This window comes from Lemur catta, chromosome 16, assembly GCF_020740605.2.
Source record: "Lemur catta isolate mLemCat1 chromosome 16, mLemCat1.pri, whole genome shotgun sequence".
Classification (NCBI taxonomy): Eukaryota; Metazoa; Chordata; class Mammalia; order Primates; family Lemuridae; genus Lemur; species Lemur catta.
The window spans coordinates 41,473,446-41,497,887 of record NC_059143.1 but is presented as its reverse complement, the minus strand read 5'-3'; the positions used below and the strand labels follow the sequence as shown (position 1 = coordinate 41,497,887).

Sequence of the window (24,442 nt, the reverse complement as noted above, 5' to 3'; positions counted from 1 at the left end):
ACCCCTCTTTCTCTCCTGACTCCGTGACTTAATAAAAAGGTACACAGCTTCCTTTCCCATGATGAGCCCTTTGGGTTTTATATTGCCATATGTTCACCCTATCATTTAAAAATACTCTACCTGAACAAAACCATATCAGGTATATCCAGTTATACACCATAAACAGTCTGTCAACTCAAAGGATAAGTGGCTGACTGCCATAGCTTTCTGCTTCATACTGTTTTCTTCTCTAATGAAATTTTTGAGTATAGAAGAACCTAGATTATTCTAGCTTAACTAATAACAGAATTTATGCCAATTCATTGACCACAGGTTAGATAATATTAAAGAATATACTAATTTCAAATCATAACATTATAGTTGGATCATAGTTGTCAATTTATTAATCAGATAAAAAGTAGAATACTGAAGCATTAATGACAAAATAATATGATGTCTGGAGTTTGCTTTAAAATAATCCAGAGGAGGGGAAAATAGTGAAACAACTGATTATATGTTGACAGCTGTTGAAGTAGGTAATTAATAAATGGGTGCTCATTATATTATTTTCTTTTTGTGTGTGCTTCTAAATTTCCACAATAAAAAAATTTATGCTGACCCTTATTTGATCATTACACATTGTAAGCAGGTATCAAAATATCACATGTACCACAAAATATATACAACTTTTATATATCAATGAAAATACATGAATTAAAATAATAATACTATGCTGAATCAAATTGGGTTTCTTTTGTGTTTTAGCTTTGTGAAATACACAAGTAGAGAGTATAAACAAGATGGAGAATGGTAAAGGAGTTAAAGTTTTTATGTGAATAAATGCAGGCCAGTTATAGAGAAGCCTAATCTTTAAATTAAACATATACAGTTTTTGTTTGAAAGTAATAAAATTCTTGCTTTAACGTATTTCACATTTTATACATTTCTAGCTTATTCATTTAATCCTGGTTCATTTACTACTTAACTATAAAATAACAACAACTTAAAACTAATGAAATAAAATTTCAAACCCTTAAAAGTAATGTTTATGGTTAATGTGTTCTACATATTGAATATACAAAACATTTTATGTCACATTTGGCTTAAGTTCCTTAAGATGGAGTATGATATATAAATATCACTCAGTTTTAACTCCAATTCATGAGAATCTATATGTCTGACCTCAAAGCATAGACTGTGTCTTCTTTTCAATTTTGAGTATGTACATCAAAATTAATATTAGTGCCAAATAATTACATCAGTAAACACTTCTTAAAAACATTCTGCTATGGGGAAAATTTTGATGTTCACATTCTTGGGTGCCCTGGGATCAAAATTAAATAAATATACAAATTTATAAAAAGGTAAAAATATAGTCTTTAAAGTTCTTGCATTCATATTCTATCAGCGGATATCCAAAAATGTTAAGGAAAACTATGGTTAACTTTCTCATACTATTTAATCATTCAAAGGTGGTAGGTCCAGTTTTGTATAATCAGTCCATACAGTTCAATAAATAGCGGAGAATCTAGACTTAGAATTTTCTGATATACCCCTGTTTTAGCATGAAATACCTAAGAACTTAATTAATGATCATAGAACATGCGTTCAGGTATAAAAAAGTAAAAGGCAACAAGATAAAGCCATAATGATACAGAAATTTTAGCACATATTCCTATGCTGAGTGTTTGAGTTCCTTAGAATTCATGCAGACCTAGACTTTTCTTTTATACATTATCATAATATTGAAACACTTCTATTTTTGTTCATAATGTTGCTTATTAAGATGAAGATGCTTAAATATCTCTCAGAATTTTTTCTGAATAGAAATTTACTAGTTTCTTCATTTTACATTGATATACATGTGTCGGTCATAGACGAGTAGTATGTCTGCTCTTAATGTCCTTCTATTCTTAAAAATAAATCATTCACTTCAAAATGATTAACTTTATGTTAGGTGAATTTTACCTCAATAAAAAAAAATCAAAAGCCCTCAATATCTAAACCAATTCTCAAGCTATTTTCTCACTTATTTTTCCCCTATGTTTTTTCTTAAGTCCACTAATAATGATTTGATAAAGTGGTATTTTTAATATACTAATCAAAATTAGAGGTTATAAAACTTGTTTAAAATTTTACAATAGTAAATTGTTAAACAGATTCAGCTTGTGACATTTTTACTTAAATTTGTTGGTGATTACAGCTGATGAGAAACATTAATAAATCCAATAACATTTTTCTACATGGCCATTTTGAAATGTCAGCCATTGCTAATCGATAGACTTCTTTTCTTACTGGTCACAATGGCTCACAAAATGGTCACAATGACTAATTTTGAGATCTCTTTACAGGCCATACCCATAAAAAGCTTAATCCAAATAGTTACCAGGTCTGTGTGCTCTGGCTTCCTCACCGAGGAAGGAACCAATTATATTAATGGCAATAGTCACATTTGTTTTTCAAATGCAAATGATTAAAATGTGAGCTTCTTTTAGATTAACACTCCCAAATTAAATTGCATCTTAACTGCACTGACATCTGTCATTCAAACAGATGTCAGTTCATAAACTTGACAAAGGAAAAATTGTTTATGCAAGTTTGTTGTGTGACAGATGTTTATCAGTCACAGCTCTGAGAAGTCACCTTTGAGTATAAGATACTTAGGAATTGTTTTTTGTTAAAAAAAAAATTCATAAAATATTTAATTCACTAATAAAAACTCTGTTAAAATTCCAATAAAATGTCTCACTGAAAAATGCTATTAAACTATTTTAATTTGAAGTTATATACTGATATAAAAATTCCCATTGACTAATAGGCTAAATCATCTTCTTAGAAGGTTTAGTGGAAAGGTTTCTTTCAAAAGAACAAAAATCATTACAAAGCATTCATTCAAGTAAAATAAAATGATCCTTTTTGTTTATATTATCTTCTTTTACTGATAATTTTATGGAAAAAAGATGAAGAGAGATGCAAGAAAGAATATTTTTATATTTAGCATTTGAAGAGGTTAATTCTGTTTCAGATTTCAAAAAAGTACACATGTAGGTGGTTGATTTTTATACAATAGCTATTGCAAGATATGGTAGATGGTTTTTCAAGGAGTAATTAAACGCAAATTAAAAGCTTCTTTGATCTCCGTATGACTGGATGGTGAGGGAATCACATCCCAAAATGTGTGCTGACAGGATGTGCCCTAACCCTCTGAAATGACACCCAGCAGGGTCCCTGTCCAGGGGCTGACTCCCAAGGCCCTGCATTGTCCCAACAGTGCATTAGGGGCTAGTTGGTTGGGAGTGGCAGATGGTTTCATTTGTTGTATATTTTCACTCTTCAAAATTTAGGTGAATCCTGGCTAGAGATGAGAGGAAAGTACTCTGACTGCACCTGTCACTTTTACTTCAAAAAGAATCAACTCCAGTTGCAAAAGAATATGGAAAAATCTGTTAAGTTTGACTTTAGCCACTCAATAAAACATTTTCAGTAGGCTATATGACCATTTTATATGACTATACAAAGCTTTTAATTAATCTTCACATTATCTACTTTAATTGTCTTTAAAATTAAAATTAAAGCTTTAAAGGAAGTATAGCTTTAAAGGAAGTATCTCATGTTTAAAACAAAATTATTCTCAGAAAAGTATAAAGTATATTTTTAAATATGTAAGGTCCTTCACTTATTTCACAAATCATATATAGTCAGCTGCAAATAACTAAATATCAAGAAAAATCACAATTTTAATACCGGAGGGACATGAATCTTATTTTTCTGTCCCAAACTAAGTTTTCTTACAGTGATATTTAAAAGCAGCATAGTATAATTAATAATCCTACACCTACTTGTTTTGCTATACCTTTTTGTCGATTTTAAAAACATAGTAACACAGGACTTAAGTTTTTAATCAAGCATTTATACTCTGGCATAAATACTTCGGTAATATTTGTCACAAAAAAAATCCTAGCAGATGCAAAGTCAGCAAAATTAGCTTTACACAGTGTTGAGATATGTGTAACTTCCTGATACCCATGGGCAGATGCTTACTTATATCTGCCCCACCAATGACACTCATCCAGGCAATAAACTCTCTAGGTGACCCCAGAAAATTCTGAGGATGATTACTGCTGTTGGTTGTTAATTTAAAAATTACATATCCCCAATATTACTGAAACTCAATGCATTTCAAGAATAATTTAAAATCCCTTTGAACCCCTTGTATGTGACGCACAATACCACAGCCATTTTCCACTCTGTAAAACATCACTTTCTATTGTTAGAAAATCCTGTGTTGTTATTTTCTAATTCTTTTGTTTTAGGCTTATCTATCTCTAAACTTATGATTCTGCACTAATGTCAATGAAAATTGGGTTTTCTTTCACATATATACAACTGGCACACATCACACATATACATATCACAGTGACGTACACACTTTTTGTCTCCTGCCTTCTTCCTCTGCCTCTCAATTTACTACATCACAGTTCTTATTAAAATTACATCATAATTAATGCTTCCATTTTCATGATATGTGTTTGCTATTCACAGCTCAATCATGTGATTTGTGATGATAACTTTTTCAGCACTACTTTTTTTTTTTCCTCTTTGCAGTTAATACCTGTCTTTTCTTGTTATTTACTTGGGGTTTTTTTGTGTGTGTTTCCATAACCCCCAAATTCTCACTGGGAGGTGTAAATCTGGAATGTAGGGGAGCAGACTAGGGAGCAGAAATCAAGCCCAGTCTGGAAGGTGAAGCAGTTAGATCTTGCCAAACATCTGGAATACAGTTTGATGCATTTGAAGAAACCTTAGTAAATCAATCCAGTCATTCATTGAGACTCTTCACCTGGCTGCTGGACTTGGCAGCACAAATGCTTATCTCCCATATTTCCCTCTTCCAAGCAAACCTCAGGGTGGCTGGGTTCCTGGGGGTTATACTCCTAACACGTGCTGCCTAACGCAACAGTGTGATGGGATTTGAAAGCATCAAAGAGTGAGCCAGATTATATAAGCTCAGTTATCTGGATCACTAGATCCCAGGCTTCCTCTTTCTTGGTTTACTCCCTTATTTTGGTGGAGCACATCCTCCGCTAGATGCTAAGACGTAGGAGTTATGTTTTTTGATATCTTGCATTTCTGAAAATGTCTAAAGTCTGCTCTCACACTTAGCTGATATTTGGTTTGGTACATTTTATATTCTACTTTTGAACATGTCCTTTTAAAGACTGAGCTAATAAGAAGGCATTCTGCACAAGTATGAGAGTTGCACTAAATGTGTTCCCTTTTTCTTTCTTGGCAGGACTATTACGGATGGTATGGTGAAGATCCTCTTTTATCCTTCAGGTTTGACTGTCTTTTAAGGTGTCTTCCTCTATGGACCATATCCATCTTGTCCATGATGTTTTTTTTTTTTTTTTTTTTTTTGAGACAGAGTCTCACTTTGTTGCCCGGGCTAGAGTGAGTGCCGTGGCGTCAGCCTCGCTCACAGCAACCTCAGACTCCTGGGCTTAAGCGATCCTACTGCCTCAGCCTCCCGAGTAGCTGGGACTACAGGCATGAGCAACCATGCCCGGCTAATTTTTTTGTATATATATTTTTAGTTGGCCAGATAATTTCTTTCTATTTTTAGTAGAGACGGGGTCTCACTCTTGCTCAGGCTGGTCTCGAACTCCTGACCTCGAGCGATCCACCCGCCTCGGCCTCCCAGAGCTAGGATTACAGGCTTGAGCCACCGCGCCCGGCCCGTCCATGATGTTTTAAACATGTTTTCCTAAGTCTAGCAGTGACTGTCAAATAAATGGCCGTATCAGAATATTCAGAAAGCTTGTCTCTATTATCTCCTTCCTGCTCGCTCCTCACTGATCACCACTGGCTGAACTTAGGTCTGAAGGTACAACTTAACTCTTCCTTAGCTACTTTTTCTTTTAAGGCTGTCATTATTCCTATTTCAAATGATTCATCCTTGTTGATCAAGTTAAGCTTAGATAATAAATGTAATAAAAGAAGCCAATACAAAAGTGTTTAAGAAAATATAATTTGGGCCGGGCATGGTGGCTCATGCCTGTAATCCTAGCACTCTGGGAGGCCAAGACGGTGGGTCGTTTGAGCTCAGGAGTTTGAGACCAGCCTGAGCAAGAGCGAGACCCCGTCTCTACTAAAAAATAGAAAATTATATGGACAACTAAAAATATATATAGAAAAAATTAGCCGGACATGGTGGCACATGCCTGTAATCCCAGCTATTCGGGAGGCCAAGGTAGGAGGATTGCATGAGCCCAGGAGTTTGAGATTGCTGTGAGCTAGGCTGATGCCATGGCACTCTAGCCTGGGCAACAGAGTAAGACTCTGTCTCAAAAAAAAAAAAAAAAAGAAAAGAAAATATAATTCATCAGTATTTCATGAGCCTACTTCTAGAAATTTCTGAAAATTTGGATCGACGTTTCGATGCAGCTTATTTCTTGATCTGTAAAGTATAAATTTTCCTAGCAAGTTTGTATTCTCAGAAGAAAGGGTCAAACTACCTATAATGAACACCATCAAGTTATTATAAATGATTACAAGTTAGTTACAAACCATTTATTCTATTTATCAAAGCAAATCACTTAAGGATGATGGTGGCAAAGAGGAGAGGGGAAGGGAAGGAAGAGGTGCATAACAGTTACTGAACACTTAGTATGTGCCAGTTTTTCTGCTAAGAAGATTCCATGCATCATCTAATACTCACAACAATCTTATTATCCCCTTACTTCAGGTGAGATAACTGAGGCTTAGGATGGTCAAACAACTCACATAAGGCCTTACAATGAACAAGGAGGGAAGCTGAGATTTGAACACAATGAGATGCTACAGCCTTCTAATGGATTTATTTTAAAATATTCTAATTATATATTTACTATTGCAGACCAGCTTTCCACCCAGTTTATTTGAATCTATTTCATTTTCCATTTCTATGAAATCTATCAGAAATCTATAGATGTACTTATAGATATGTGTGTACATACATATAACACAAGTTTTATATCACAGTACCATGAGTTTATTAAACCTCCAAGAATAGCAATTCTTCAGGTATAAATGTCCCAACAAATAATAAACTCAACCAGTCATCAGTCTTGGCCTTTAGAGCATAAACTCTACTCTATACTCAGTTTTGAGTAACTACTCAATATCTAGCAGGTGCTCAAAAATGTCTGTTGAATGAAAAGAAAAACCATAGAAGGGAATTAAGCACATCACGCATGTAGTCAATACATTCCCCTTCAACATTTTTTATCCCTTCTGTTTAATAGTAAACCCTGTTTTAAAGTAATGCACAGTGTAGAAGGTAAAATCGGCTGCTGTCCAAACATGCCAGACCTGATAGTTGACCCTCATTCCTTGATGACACAGCCAGTCTGCCAGCTCCTGCAAGACCATTCTCATTCCCTCCACAGATCATTTATTTCCAAGTCTGTAAACTAACAGCTTTAGCCCAAAAGCTTTTCCCATGTCTCTTCACCTCTGCCACAAATGCAAGCTTACCGCTTATATAATGTCCTGGTGCTCTCAATTCTCCTATCTAAAGTCTATCATGTGCATATGTATGTCATGTGTGCATGTGCATGCAGGCATGTGTGAATATACACCTTATATGTAAAATTTGACCATCAGCTTCTCAATTAGAGGTTTGTTTTATTAAATCCTCCATAAAATTCACTGATAGAAGATATAAGGTACTTATTAAGGTTTTTGTTGAATAAAATTGAACATTTTTTATACTTTTCAGTGGTACTAACCACACTAAAAAAAAATACATACATAAAAAGGGCAAACAGAGAGTACATGGTTCAGATTCCCTGAATCCTTTTAAGTTAAATTTAATCCATCTTTATTTAGGATAGTTATAACAAAAAAATGAGAAAATATTCTCAATTTTTTTATCCTACATAGGAGGAAGGACTCCTTTTTCTGGTATATCACATGAGAAGAAAACACATTCAGGTTCATGATTATCTCCACTTCAAATGCTAAATATTACCTTTCACTTGTGATTTTAAATTACAAGTTAAGAGTAAAAGGCTTTATGCTTGGCAATTGATTTTAATCTGGAAAAACTTAAGGATACTGGTAAATTTAATTATCTTTTTGTGTATTAAAAATGACCATAAAGTATCAGGAAGAAGGACTCTTCAAAACCTGACATCCATTTTAAAACCTGTTTTTCCCCTTTAACATGGTTTGCACAGTAAAAGAAATCATTCATAGGTATGACAGAAAGTCTGTGAATTATGAGACATTGTTGTCATTACTTTTGTGAATTACAACTTTTGGTCATATGAGTTTGATATTAATTATAAGGGCAATTCATGTAATATACAGATATATAATAGTGTGCCACAATCTAGTGCAATTCATTCTTATCCATGAGGTATTATCACACAGCTCACAAAAGGCCAAACTTTAAGTTCATCCTGAAGGTTATTCACTCACAGGGAAGCATCCCCCACCCCCTACTGTTTAAATGCAGCTCCTACATTCTTATCCAATTAAGCATTTCTGCCTTTTTCCTATTTGGTCAAAATTTAGCTAAAGAAATATATACATTAAATGTGAAAATCAAACCTTAAAGCTTTGTGATCTAATACTGTGTGTTGGTGTATTTATGTGGTTTCATATGAACATAAAATAGAAATTCTAATTTATCTAGAAAATATATAAAATTATCTTTATATACTGAATATCTATGTTTATCTTTTAAGAAAATAGAAGTCTTTTCATCACATTTTAAATATTTCCTTCTACTACATAAAAAGTTAAACTATACCAAAAATTAAAATAGAAGTTTCTATATCACACAAAAAGAAAATGATATGTCATAATCAATATATTTGTTTCTTTTTTATTCTAAGTTTTTTTTACTGGAGTGCATATTTAGGAAGGCTATTTTAAGGGTTTTAAATGAACTAATTTTGAATAAATTACTTCCATTTACAAGCACAAGATCCAATTCTGACTTTGCCATTTCTATTTGTGGGCTTTATGTAGCAAGTTAACTTTCTGTGCCTCATTTTCCTCTCTTGTAAAATGGAAGTGATAAAAAGGACTTACATATGAATTGCTGTGAGGCTTAAAGAGAGCACAGAGCACAGCCTGACACATACTAGGCACTCAGTAAATGCTAGTGAGTTGTTAGCATCCCTGATTTTTAAATGTACTTTCAATGTGAGTTTGCTAAGATGGTGTCAATTGCTATTTATTTGTTCAACGTCTTGCAAAAGTATTACATGGAAACAGCCTTTACATATACATTAAAAATAATAACTATGCCCTCATTGGAAATTATTATTATGAAAGATTTGGTGCCAAAACAACGTTGATTAAAGTAATTTGTTATAGCATCTCTGATACTTCATGGTATTTAATTAATTTAAATACACAGACTTTCCTGGTCAAAATACATTAAATAGAGCCCTTATTTATTAAGCCCTAAAAAATTGTTTAAAAAGAAACTGAATATTCCACTGGTATTTATTAGCCATCTTTTGTCCTTGTTCTTTCTTTTTTTTCTTTTGAACTTTTAAGGCAAGTTCCCCCATGCCGGGCTTTTAAACAAATAAACTTGAACACATTAAATCTTTGTGTATAACTTAAAGTTTTCAGTGGACTCACTGCTAAATAACTGACTGCATCCACTCACAGGAACACAATGTAAGTGCATAGTCTCATTCTTCAGTAGTGAAAGGTGGTCTTACTATAATAACCTATCTAACAAAGGAAAATAAAGTATCCAACAGAAAGTAAGAGACATAAATTCACAGCACATAATTGCCCCTTTGAAGAAAAAACTCACAGCACAGCTACCCTTAGTTTGAATAAAATACCTGTGGCCTAACTCTAACTTAGTTTTTCTTTTCATAGCCTCAAAGAGCCCTAAGCAGACACTGGGTTGCGAGCTCCCCACTCCAACTCTCTCTGCTTCAGTTTCTGCCAAAAAACCAGATTCCAAAGGGCTCAGATAAAGTCAGCCTCACCAAGAAAAAATAAAGAACACATACAAAAACTTCGCTGCCGCTTCTGTTATCAACCTGCTACGTGAGAGACAGGAAAAGACAAACTCAGCAGTTTCTCAGCTGTCTTCTGCTAATTGGGCTACACTTATAAATTTCCCCCTACCCCTCTTCAGCCTGCCTTAATAAAGAGCGAGAGTTGTTCAGTCTCAGGGCCAGCACCTCTCTTTATTTTCTGGTGCTGTGCACTCTCTCTCTTCAGAGAGAGAGAGAGTCAAGTAAACCTGGTACTTCTTTCTATCCTAATCACTGTGTGAGAAATCTTTCTCAGCCAATCTCTGAAATTCCACACCCTAACAAGTAGCCTGTGTTTAAACGTCAGGCCTCTTAGAGAAACTGTGCATGTCTGTCCTTCCTATGAGTATCCTCCATATAAACCACCTTGCTTCTCCTGCAGTGGGCCACCAAGCCCCAGGGGATCTCGGACAATGGTTACACTGATATCTTTAGGTCTAGGAAAACCACAAGAAACTTTGGCTTCCACTGACAGAACTGAACCCAGAAATGAAGTGGCACAGCTACCAGGGCAATGGGAGAGACATGTACACAAAGAAGAAAAGCATGACACAAGAGACAGCAACCAAATAGGGATTCCCAGACTTTCAGGAAACTAGGACCTTCATCCATAAGTACATCTCCACTGTCTACCAAACCTGCAAGGGTCAATGCAAACCACAGAAAGGAGACTCTCCGAGAGTCCTAAGAATCTGGTTCTCTACTTGTGCAACTCACAATAGCACATTCCATGTTCTATCCACTCATTAAGATTTAAGTTACAAAACACATTTGTTCCAGGTATTTTTTTCCTCTCTGTTCTCACTGGAATCCTATGGATCACATCCTTCTCCTAATTTTGAAGACATATTTTTCCAAAAGAAAAAGATAAACTTTTAAATGGGGGGGGGGGGACACTGACTAATTCAGTAGAGTTAGTTATGTTTTTAGATCTGTTCCAAATCTCATTTTCACAATATCAAGAGACAATTTATCTGCAAAAAAGCCTATATTCCCTCACCAATCGGTTACAAACATTTTCTGAGTCACTGAATACCCACTAAGAATAAGGGGGAGAGGGTTAAGGAGACATAAACTGTATAAGTTTGGGAGTATATAGTAAATATATTTAAATAAATATATAATATATAAGAAGTGCTATTTGAATATGAGTAACCATCTAGATTCATTCATTCAACATTTATTGAGAAGATGCTATGTACCAGAGCGCTATTCTAGTGCTAGAAATACAAAGAAGTAAGTCACATGCCCACATATGACTCACAGAGAGCAAGTGAAATGATCACTTAACAATATTACAGAAAATATTATTGCCACATGATATTATTCTGCAAAAGCAGAAGCATACAACGACCAACTGGGAAGACATTATATAAGCGGGGTGCAGAAGGGCTTCATAAAGACGGTGACACTCAAGCTGGATTTAAGGGGAACTCTAAGAATTTCACCCCACTATGTGAGAGAGTTAAGAGGATACCGGCCATGTGGAGGGGCACATGCAAAGTATGACTCATGAAATAGCAGGGTACTCTGAGGAAACAAAGTGTTGCTATAGCAGCTGATGGACGCAGTTCTTGAAGAACCTTAGGTATCTTGCTAAGGTGTTTAGATTTTGTGTTATAATCAATTGAAGCCATTAAGCGGTGTTAATGAGGGTGATGAACTGGCTTCTGAAACTCTCAGAGTAATGGCAGACAAGATCTGGATGAGGGCAAGAGAATGAAGACAGGGAGATGGTGGTAGGAGAATAACAATGATCCAAAGAAGCAAAAAGGAAAGTCTGGATCTAGGTGTTCTTCGTGGAAACAAAGAAGAAAATCACTATGAGATATTTACGAGGCTCACTTCACAAGAACTCATACCAACCATATGTGGGTATCGCTGGAGAGCGGGAAAGCCAGGATTATTCCTTAGTTTCTAGTTTGGGATGTTGGGTGATTAATGGTACCATTAGTGATGCCTTTAACTGAGGCATAAATATAAAAGGAGATGAGTTTTAGGAAGAAATATGAGCTCCTTTTAGATTTGGTATTTAGGTATCTATAGGGCATTCAGTCAAAAGGAGGACATGTGAATCTGATACTCAGAAGCCTAGGCTGAAGATACAGATTATATAGTCATTGGCATGTAAGTGGTAGTTAAAGCCAGAGAACAGGAAAAGAGAAAACCTGAGACAAGAAAATGAGTATCAGTCTTATACAGCATCATTTTTGCTGTATTTTAATATTTACATCAAAAATGTTCAAATATCATATTTAGAAATATTCTACTTACCTATCAACATACAACTAAAGCCAAGCATTAAACAGTAGACAAAAAAAAAATATTTTAATTTACATTTTCTTCCCTCAGATTAAAAAAAGGATAAAAGGTAAACTATTTGAAATGATATATTTCACTCAGAAAACTATAAAACCCATACTTTTATTTTTCTTATCTGTTTTCTTAAAAACTCCATAGTACATTAACCATAGCTTTAGTAATGTATCATTATCCAAGAGCCTTAATATAGTAAACTCATATATCCTATAGAAGCTAACACTTTAAAGCCAAAAGCAAGGGTAGTGATAAAAATTTAGAACAAGCGATTTAAAATCCTTATAAATCTAGTATTACTTTTTAGACTGTTATAAGCTAAAGAATGAGGAAGGCAAAGGGTGCAGGTGGAAATCTTATTCTAGTTTACTAATTATAAAGACTCCGACTCTTTGCTAGGAAAGCACTTCTGATTCCTGAATATATAATGTCCCATATTTTGTTCTTCAGAGCTTATCTGTACTTTTAACAGGGTAAATTTCATATCTTTCAGTCAGAACAAATGTAAAAACATCTTACGCACCTTATGAACAGGGTCATTAGTAAGTAGTAAAATGCATAAATCAATAGTCTCAGACTAGAAGTCATTTTCAGCTATATCTTAATATACTAAAGATGCTGACTTCAGTGTATGAATATATGTTAAAGTATCAGTTTTATATTGATGACTTCAAAAAGCTAGACAGAACAATGAACATTCCATTTTACATGTATGCAATAAAATGACTGTTTAGTAATGAAAACATACTTCTATTTATAGTCTTATGTCACAGTAGTCCTAAATAATGTCTGCAAATTTAAAGAACAAATATGTAATGATATTTTTCTAAAGGAGATATCTTGGTTTAAATTTAGAACAACAAGTCCACATTTTAAGTAATGAGATTAGATATCCAGCAAAGTAATTACCTAACATAAGCAATAAAGGCAGACTGTGACATCATCTCACATTTCAAAAGTAAATGAAAACCTTCCAAAGTTTAATGAGTTTGAGAATGTGAAGAAGTGCCAGGTGGTGCTTAAGACCCATAAGCTTTGGAATCAGGTAGGACTCACATCAATCCCAGATCTATTATTTGGTTAAGTGTGTGACCTTATAAAAGTTACCTCTCAAAGTTTGTTTCTTCATCTACAACATCTGGAAAAATACTAGTATCTACTTTTAAGCACTTTTGTAAGAGTCAAGTATGAAGTGTTTAATATACGGAAAGTTGTTGATTGATATTACTTTTAATTTCTCGTACTCTTCTCTACTTTTTCTTCTTTTCATGGCACTTCTCATCTTCTAACATACTGCATATCTATTTACTTACTATTATTATTGTCTGCCTCTTCCCACCAGAACGTAAGCTCCACAAGGACAAGTGTTATTGCCTGTTTTATTCAATGATGTCTCCTAAACAGTGTCTGGCACTGGACTGCTCAAAAAATATTTATTGAATGAATGATTGGATGAGTACTAAGAGGATTGCTATTTAAATATATACTACTAATAATACATATATTACTACTAATTTTAATTATTGCTAGATCTTTCCATGCTAAATCACGCTATAGACTCTTTTGAGAAGTCAAATATATGTTTTGTGACACTGGCTATCATATAAGTTCTTTAAGAAAGAATGATATTAATTTATTTGATTGTAAAGTGAGAGAGTAAAATAAAATAGTCTCTTAGGTCCCACCTACAAAACAAAAACAACTGATTCTACAATCCAAGAAAACACAAAGGCACATTTACAGAAAATTACACATAAATTTTCCATAAAATAGGATGTCCTTCCAGAAATTTAAAACTTTAAATTAGTAAAATGCACAACTGCAAAGAATTAAACTTCAAATGTCTGTCTACAGAACGCAACTGGGGGCGGGACAAGGAGGGAAACAGGCACACATAGGTTCTGTCAGCATTAAATACATAGCAACAGCAAAATGCATTTATTTTGAGCATCTATTAATCAGAAATAGGAAGAGATATATTTGCCCTGCATTGGTAATTAAAATGTAGATAATCATTTTATTAAAAACACATCAAAAAGTAAAATAAATTTAGTCAATCCACTTGGATCTATACATCATTGTTGCTTTTGTTCTAAGTAGTTGAATCTGTCAACCATGCTGCCGATCTAGTATCAAGCTGTCCTTTTTGACAATGTCAGTGACTCTTGACCCTTTATCACTGTTATATGTGGTCAGTTTGTGTCCTTGCTATATTGAACAAGAGGCAGGACACCAAAGTATGACCTTCAGAATAATAGAGGGACTTTCTTACAGGCATACATGCCCATTTGTGAATGAAACCCTTCCAAAATTCATTTCTGCCTGGAATTAGGGGAAGGTTGTTTTAAAATGCAATATTTAGAAGATATATTGCTTCATCCTCAATCAGAATTCCATACTTTACCATGATGAAAGACAATAAAGGAAAATAAGTCACACAAAAGGTCTACCTTTAAAAAATTAGATTATGATTCAACAAAAATGTTTCCTATGTATGTTGGGTTTTAGTGAGATTTATGCCATTAATAGGATTCTAATCAATTAACATCATAAGAAAATAAAAATACATTATTTATATTGATTATATCTACATAGATTTTAAGTTATAATCCTAAAAATAGAAGTATACATATAAAAGCAAAAACATGTATAGAGTGATATTCTTGTGACTCTGAAATTATAATCTAGAAACAATCTTAACACTATTATTTTTACTTTAAAGAAAATACTGTTGAAGTAAATATAGAATATTAATTATACAGCATTTAAATATACAGAGTGTTATAAAACCCGAAACAATTCCTTTGAAAAACAAAATACATTTCCTTTGCATACTGTACAATATAAAAAATGTGGAATAGGTTTTAATATTTTTCTACATAAAAACAATATTAACCCACCAAAATGGCTAATATAGCTATGATATGTAATTTAAAACATGTGGTTAGAGGAAAGAATTTGATGAACCTAAAGCTAGAATGCTAAGTAAAACCAAGTATGTGTGTTGACCAAGGCACATTGGCATTACTTTGTGGAGCGGATCAATAGATATCAGCTTTAAAAAGAGAGATACAGAAAGAAGCTGCAGCATATTTCTTAAATGACAGGGTGAAGGTTTAAATTGTCTCAATCAAGACCCATTTTTTTCTCCTAGTTTTTCCAGCTGTTCTCTTCCAGTTAAGACTCTTCATTTCAAATAAATTTAATTAGTTCCAATTGATCACAGCCAACACTTACACAGCTTTATCCATGCTTCTTTGCTTTTATAAGGCAAACACTAACAAAGGCTGCTAGGCTCAGATTCTAGTGTCATAAGACAGCATTCATACCTCATTCATTTGCACCCAAAAGAAAAACTTCAAAAATGATTATGCTGTCTTTTGTGAAAGCACTAAATTATACTTCACATTTCAGTTGTTATCTTGCTCAGATTGTCTCTAAGAATTATACCAGACTACTATAATAATAAAATTAATACAACTATACACATTAGTCTAACTATAGCTTCCAAATAAGAATTCGCTCAAAATACAGGTAAATATCTGTCATGATATAATTTATCCTTATTTTATAAAGATACATTAGAACAACTGCTTCAAAATAACTGGAAAAATTATTTGAATGGCTATATTGGCCAGCTTTCCTTTATGTAGTACTGGTACTCCACAATGCTGGTTACCCCAAAATAAGATTACTGTGCTTAAAACAGGTTTCTCTCAATGCATCTACCACATTTTTCATAATGCAATTTATATAGGATTCTAGTCAATAAAAAGAAATATGGTTTTCTTCTAAACCCTCACAAAAATCTATACCACAGCTTAATCAAGTCACACAATCTAAAGGTAACCTGAACGATCTACAGACTGCAGCATGCTAGTTGCTTTGACAACATGTTAAGGAAGCCTTTTTTAGTTATTTAAATCCTTTGGATATTGAACACTCTTGCCTCTAGTATCCATGGCATGAAATAAATAAATCAACTGATAAAAGCCATTCGTCACATATGTGACCAAACTCTTTACAGATTAAAATATAGTATATGTAGTATTAATTGATTCTCCAAACTAGATTTGCATTTTTAAGCTTCTTGATTTTGTTAACATAAAATAAGTCATATGCTATAATGACTTTCGTAGTGAATAATTCAAAATTTCAATGTACTGATTTAATAATGTTTTCTTGCCTGCTCAAAAATTCAGCTTTTATTCTAGAATGTACATTGAGTTATTCCCACTATTGTAAAGGCAAATTCTTTTTTGTTATGAATTAAACAACTACTGTTTATAGACCAGAAGGCTTTTAAACTTTACAGGGAACTAAAATATAACAAAAAAATATATCTGTAACAGCATAAAAAGCAATAAAACTGAATAAAACAAGAGCTAGTTTTAAAATCTGCAAATAAAACAGATTTCCTTTAGTAGCTACTGAAAACAAACTCCATAATTGTAAAGTGCTAAATGACTTTCAGAAAGGTTGGAAGTCACTGAAATTGTTTATATTTAAGTTGGAAGATATTTTTCATCAATGAACTTATAAATTAAAAAGAATTAAAAAGTAATAAGTAACAGCCACCATCTCTCACTTTTACCAAAAACCAAATGCTACCCAGCTTTGCCAATACTTGGCAGGGGGCTATAGGTTTTTAAATATAGGCTGTGTAAATTTTCAAGGCAGATCATTAGGTTCTCTTAAGGTCTTCCCAGTGAAAAAATTTACAGGCATTCAGGAGTTAACAGCAAAGAACCTGCCATATAGAGCTTTAAAACAAAGTAAATATTAAATAATAATAAAACCCCCCACCTATCTTTAATGTTTTTTCTCCCTTTTAATTTTTGTTGAAAATTTTACTGATATTTCCTAGGCATGCTTCTTTTTAAATTATTGATTATTATTAAGTTAATATTTATTGCTTCACAATAATTATAGATTTTATGGTCAGATTTTAAATTTTAACCATCCACACTAAAAATGAAAGTTTATCATCCTTAATACCAATAAAAATATTTATACTTGGCTGTTTTTATCCTCTGTGCATTCAAAGAAATTGAGCTGAATGCATTTTGAGATCCAGTAATTGAAACTGGTTTGAGAGTATAAAAAGGTAGGCCAAACATAGAGTGTGGGTTTCCTAAAAATTACTTTATGCCTGGTTATGTGATAAATAGTACAGATAATAATGTTCAATATCCAAACAAGGTAAACAAGTTTAAAAAGCATCATTCATTTCTATAGTATAAAGAGTATCTGTAAGTTCCTTATGCAGGCTGTACTGTACATATTGCTATTATAACTTTAGTATTCTTTAGTTTATCTTATAATTGCAAAATCTTTCATAACCTAATGCATATATTCCTCTACATGATCCAAACTTTAGTAATGATCCCAGCCTCTGAATTAAAAGGTCTCCAGAAAACGAGTGCACAGCTAGCACATTCACTGTTACAGCTACAATGAGGGAACCTGGACCAAATAAACAGTTCCACTTCTTTTCACCTCAAGATCAAAAAGGACACTAAAGTGTCTCATAAACCTAAAAACACCATCAATACAAGTTTCCATCCTTTCCATCAAAATACTTAATGCCACTAAAAATAACCTAAAAAACATTTTGCATTATTGAACAAAGCTCCATGCAGATTATGCTAAAGGTGCTCGGGCTTACCCGTGGTGATGTCATCGTCAACAAGGTCATGCTCTTCCTCCTGGACTTTGGTTTCAGGCCCCGAGGCTTCAGAAGTGGTGGTGATAGTCTGCATGGCTTCTGCTGTGACTCCAGCTAAAACAAAAGGGAATCACAAGGTTTCATTTAAAAAAAAAATGCAAACTAAGGTGAACCAAAACTTTTAAAGCTTTTTACTTACCAGATGTAAATACTATACATTAAAAAACAGATATATTCACCCAAACTAGGATGAGACACAAATCAATGAATAAAACATTCATTTTTATGTATATATATATATATATGTGCACGGGTACATACTATATTTAGTTTTAACCAAGATCTGGGAAAAACAAACAGGATGCTACAGTAAATTGCATTTTTACTTGATTCCTTTCAATGTTTTTTGCTATAGTTACTTTAGCTGATTTAAACAATTATGCTACAAAGAGGAAAACGAATCTTAAAAGTGAAAGACTATTTTAAAATGTTCCTTATCTTTAATATTATTTATACCTTGGGGGCTGGGAGGAAAGATAATGACAAGAGGAGTAAGAGACCTGAAATTCACTGTCCCCCAAAAAGTATAACATCTCTCTCAATGCAGGAATTCAATATGAGGTCAGATAATTATTACACTAAAAGAACTTAACTGAAAGCAGACAGACGGAGTAGTTCATAGGCCAAAACTTTCCATTCTGTGAATCACTTGAGATTTGCAGTTCACACAAATGTGTTTTCCTTACACACCTATCTTTCCATCTTTGATTTTACATTTTTTGTCAATTTGCATCTACCACATTATTTTTAATTTGTCAATGGATAGTAGGGTGTATCAATATTTTTTATAGGGTTACCAAAAGGCATTGCTCAATCATGGTAACAACAAATCTCACCATTAGAAGTTACTTTCGGAGTTAAACCTTTCTAATCAAATCTAAATAAGTACTTTAAGAACTGTGTATATAGGATCCATTCAAATATTTTAAAAACCAAAAACTATAAACATTCAAGTACTTATTTTCTTCCAAAGTGTATTAATTTAAACATTTCTCTGTGAAATTCAGCCTTGCTGTCTCAGGTTTACCAAAGGCATCAAAAAAGGAAGACTCTTCTTAGTTATTAACCACCATGAAGGATCGAGAAATGGACCTAACACTAGGCAATTCCAAGCCCTAATTATTTATATTTGGGGAATAGGACACACCATTATAGTACCACCACTTGTTCAGAGTCACTCTTAAAAAAAAGTCGTGCTAAAGAATGACCCCTGATGAATGGAAAATGACAAAGCCACCCCTTTACAGAAGAATTTTTATTGTTGGATTTACAAGGTAAATTTTAACATAAAAGAGGGGACTTACTAGAAAAATAGTATTAATTACTTAAGTAAAGATATTAATAGCTATCAGTAAAATAATTACAAAGAGGAGATAAGGGAAGCATCATGTTCTTAAATAGGGACATTCCTCAAATATAAAATAAAAAATGATTTCATATTATTAAATCAAAATATAAATCTTTTGAAATCTCCCATTCTCATTTCTTGCTTAAAATTTGATAATTCTGAAAATGATAGAGAAACAGGGAAAATATTAAGAAACAGTCTGAATAGTAACAATCAGTATTGTCCTTTTCTGTAAAATTAAGGAATTCAATAAAAATAAAGCTGGAATTTAGGTAGTAACAAGTTTACGAATCCATTTACATTCCTCTCATTTAATCAGAAAGACTAAGTAATTGCTCAACATAACACAGCTACTAAATTCAGAAACCACAATTGAGATGTAGGTCTTCTGACTACTCCAACACAGATTTACCAGAAAGTTCTTCCAGGGACTGAGTTCCTGGGGGCAGGGTGGGTGGTATAACAGAACATCACAGCATAACCATGAGAAATCACAGAATCACACAATACTAATCATAAATATTACCAAGCCCTCCGTAGAGTTCCTGTGTTGTGTCAGGTAACTATTTAACTGAGGGCATTCAGTATTTAGGGATAGCTTAAAGAGCAAACATGTACATATCAAAGTAACAGAGGTTGAAAGACCAAGAAATATGCTGAAACTGGTTCTTTGACGATCCTTTCCAAAACAAAGTAAAGGTTATAAAATGCTTGGCAGAAAAAAGAAAATACAAAAAAGGAAAAGAAAACTACAGACCAGTCTCTCTCATATTGTCTCAAAAATTCATAATAAAATATAAGCAAATAGAATTCAGCAACATATAAAAAGAATTATACACCATGACCAAGTGGGGTTTATTCCAAGGGATCCAATTTTTCAAAATCAATCAATGTAATCCAAAATATTAACAGGCTAAGAAGAAAATTACCACATGATCATATCAATCATTTGACATAATTCAACAACCATTCAAAAAACTCTAAGATGAATAAGAATAGAGGCAAACTCCTCAACTTAATAAAGAGCATCTACTAAAAAAAACCTACAGTTAATATCATACTTAATGATGAACGTCTGAATGCTTTTACTGTACGATCAGGAATAAGGCAAAGATGTCCACATTCACCATTCTCACTTAACATAACACTGGAAGTTCTACCTAATGAGTTTTAGCTAATGCAACAAAGAAAAGGAAATGTTATAAAACATATACAGTTTGGAAAGGATGATGTAATTGTCTCTACGTGATGGTTAATTTTAGGTGTTGACTTGATTGGATTAAAGGATACCTAGATAGCTGGTAAAGAATTATTTCTGGGTGTATCTGTGAGGGTGTTTCCTGAGGAGACTGGCTTGTGAGTCGGTGGAGTGGGAACGATCTGCCTCGGTGTGGGTGGGCACCGACCAACGGGCTGAGAAGCCAGGTGGGGAACAAAAAGTCAGAGGAAAGGTGAATTCGTTCTCTCTCCCAGGGCTGGAACATCCTTCTTCTTCTGCCTTGGACATCAGAACTCCAGGTTCTCCAGCCTTTGGACTCCAGGACTTGTACTCAGTGGCCCCTCCCAGATTCTCAGGCCTTCAGCCTCAGACTGAGAGTCAAAGCATTGGTTTCCCTAGTTCTGAAGATTTCAGATTGGACTGAGCCCCGCCACTGGCTTCCCTAGGTCTCCCACTTGTAGATGGCCTATCGTGGGACTTTCCAGCCTCCATTATTGTGTGAGCCAATTCCCCTAATCCCATCACATCCATCCATCCATCCATCTATAGTATTGGTTCTGTCTCTCTCTCTCTCTCCCCCTACCTATCTACTTACTTACCTACCTATTGTATTGGTTCTGTTTCTCCAGAGAACCCTAACACACCCTCTTCAAGGATAAAATAATATTCTACATGTGAAATCCAGAGAAATCACCAAAAACCTCCCATATACATGTTCATGGATTGGAAGATTCAACATAGGAAAAGATACCAATTCTCCCCAAATTGATATATGGGTTTAATGCAGTCCCTATCAAAATCCCAGCAAGATTTTTTGTAAATATAGACAAAATTATTCTAAAAGTATATTAAAAATACCAAAGGAACTAGAATAAAACAGTTTCAAAAAAGAATAAAGCAGGAAAAAAAATCAGTCTACCCCATTTCAAACTTAATATAAAGTTATTAAAGCTACATGGCTTTGACAGAGCAATAAACATGTAGGTTAATGTAATAAAATAGAGAACGCAGAAATAGACACACACCAATATGCCCAACTGATTTTAGAGAGAGGTGCAAAAACAACTCAATGGAAGAAACACAATCTCTTCAAAACAGTGGCTGGAGCAACTGGACATCCATAGGCAAAAAAAATGAATCTTGACCACAGGCTCACACCTTATCAAAAAACAAACTCAAAATGGATCATGGACTTAAATGTAAATCTCAAAATTATAAAACTTTTAGGAAAAAAATTAGAAGAAAATCTTTGAGATCTAAGGTTAGAATTGACACCAAAAGCATAATCCATAAAAGGGAAAATTGGCAAAGTAGACTTCATTAAAATTTAAAAACTCTTGCTCTACAAAGACCCTATTAAAAGATGAAAAATCAAGCTCCAGACTGGGAGAAAAGATTTACAAATCACACATCCAAGGACTAGCAACTAGACTATATAAGGAGCTCTCAAAACTCAACAGTAAACAATTTGGCAGTTCTTCAAAAGGTTAAACATACAGTTATCATATGACCCAGCAATTTCACTACTAGGGAATAAAAACATGTATCCCCACAAAAAATCGTACGTGCATGTTCACAGCAGCAATATACATAAAAGCCAAAATGTGCAAACAATCTAAATGTCCATCAAATGATGAATGCATAAATTGTGATATATTCACACAATGAAATATTATATAGCAAATACAATGAAATGAAGTTCTGATACATTCTATGACATGGATTTACATTAAAAACATTATGCTAAGTAAAAGAAGTCAGCTGCAACACATAACATGTTGTGTAATTCCATTTACATGAAATGTCTAGAATAGGCAAATCTATGAAGACAGAAAGTAGATGAGATTAGCCTAGGGCTGAGAGGGGTGGAGGGAATAGGGAGTGATGCTAATGGGGATGGGGGGTTTCACTTTGGGGTGATGAAAATGTTCTGAAGTTGATTGTGGTGATGGTTGCCCAACTCTTTAAATAAGCTAAAAACCCCTGAATTATAAGCTTTCAAGGGTGAATTTAACAGCAAGTGAACTATATGTCAGTAAAGCTGCTTTTTAAGAAGCTTGCTTTTCTAACATTCCAGAACAACCAAGGCATCTGTGCTACTTCTGTATACCCTCCTGGTACTTTTTCTGCAATACAGCTAAAGAAAAAGGGAAGAAAAAGAGCTACATAGAACATTTATACAAAAGAAAGCAAAATTTCCCCTGAATACTTTCTTGTGTCAGAAAGACATGATGTTCCAGTTTTTAATTAAAAAAAATTAAACTACATTCTTGATTTTGACATTTGTAATTCTTTCTCTTAATCCTCACAGTCAAAATTTCGGCATTATTTTGTTATAACACAACCAATAAACAGTGATTGATTTGTTTACTTCAAAATTATATACATTTCATTTTTAAGGATCAGTGAAATATCCTAATTTCCATAGGACTGGGCATTGTGATGGTAACAAACTACCTAATATTCTTAACCTTTTCTGGAAGATAGTAAAGAGTTAAGAGATACTGAGAATGGGCAAACCAAATCGCTACACTCAACTCTTAAATCCAAATGGCAGTGTTCATTTAAAACTAATTTTAACTGTTTACTTAAGGAAATGATAGATGCTTTTCATTTTGAACTTCTGAACCACACAGTTATGGTAAAAGATTATTAAAAATCATTATTTAATACTTCTAAGCATGATAATCAGTATCTATAAAAGAAGGAATAACATTTTTTAAAATTCTCAACCATAATTTGGTTATTTCTAATCAACACACATTACATGTTATATCAGTACCTTATTATAACAGGTAGACATTATAGTAGACTTTCTGCAACAGGCAAAACAGACATCAAAAATCTGTGGTTGCCAGGAGCTAGGGGTGGGATAAAAGGATTGAGTATAAAGAAGTAGAGCACATTTTTTAGAATAGTGAAAGTCATCTATATCTTAATTGTGGGTGGGAGTGGATACATGACTATCTACATGTGTTCAAAACTCACAGGACTATATATTAAGAATGTGAATTTTACTATACATCAATTATACCTCAATAAACTTAACTTTTAAAAAAAGATACAATAGTAGGTACTACATCACTGTCACGAAAGAGAATTGAAGATTATGCCAGAATACAATGCTATTTTCAATGAAACACACGGACTAGAAAAAATGCTTTACTCTCTTCATGACAGTAAAAGTCTCAGCTTTTTGAAACACAAAAATCATTTTCTCACTATCCACCATCAAAGAGGATGAAATATTTTTGGGAAATATGAAAAAGAGTCCAGTTAGGAAATACTTATATGGAAATGTCAGTTTGTTAATCATCAAGGTTACAAATGTTGTCAATTAATTATATGGTGATACTTTGGTATTTTCTTATGTACTTGATGTAAGTGAGCTTATTTGTCAAATTATACCATGAAATCTAAAAAGACTTTCTGAGTATCTCCAAAGTATTTGGCAGTGATGAATATCTCATAAAAGTTCAATAAATATAGCTTTAATAGAATTGAATACTTTCTATTCCATGGTACAAATTATGTTATTTCAATAACAGTAAGGGTGCTTTGGGGAAAAAATGTAATAAATGAAGAGAGTAAAGAGATATATAAAAAAGGGATATAATAAACTAATGGAAAGATGTGAGACATTTAAAAAAAATCAGTGAATCCCCAAATCCAGATTTCACAAAATAAAAAAATGAATGTACATTATACCAGACAAGAGTTCTCTATAAATGGGTTCTACACTGCAAATCAGGGGTCAAATACGAAAAATGGAATGGAGGAGAAAACTGGTTTAAGTG

The 24,442-nt window shown here is 33.5% G+C and overlaps 1 protein-coding gene across 5 annotated transcripts in view; it reads right to left on the bottom strand.

The window, feature by feature from the left end:
* The window catches only part of WDR7 (WD repeat domain 7), a 277,915-nt gene that overhangs the window by 144,778 nt on the left and 108,695 nt on the right, over window positions 1-24,442 (bottom strand). For all 5 annotated transcript variants that reach the window (XM_045527974.1, XM_045527973.1, XM_045527977.1 and 2 more), the window contains one exon: window positions 18,019-18,132. In XM_045527974.1, the coding sequence (XP_045383930.1) occupies window positions 18,019-18,132 (114 nt within the window). The remainder of the gene's footprint in view (window positions 1-18,018; window positions 18,133-24,442) is intronic.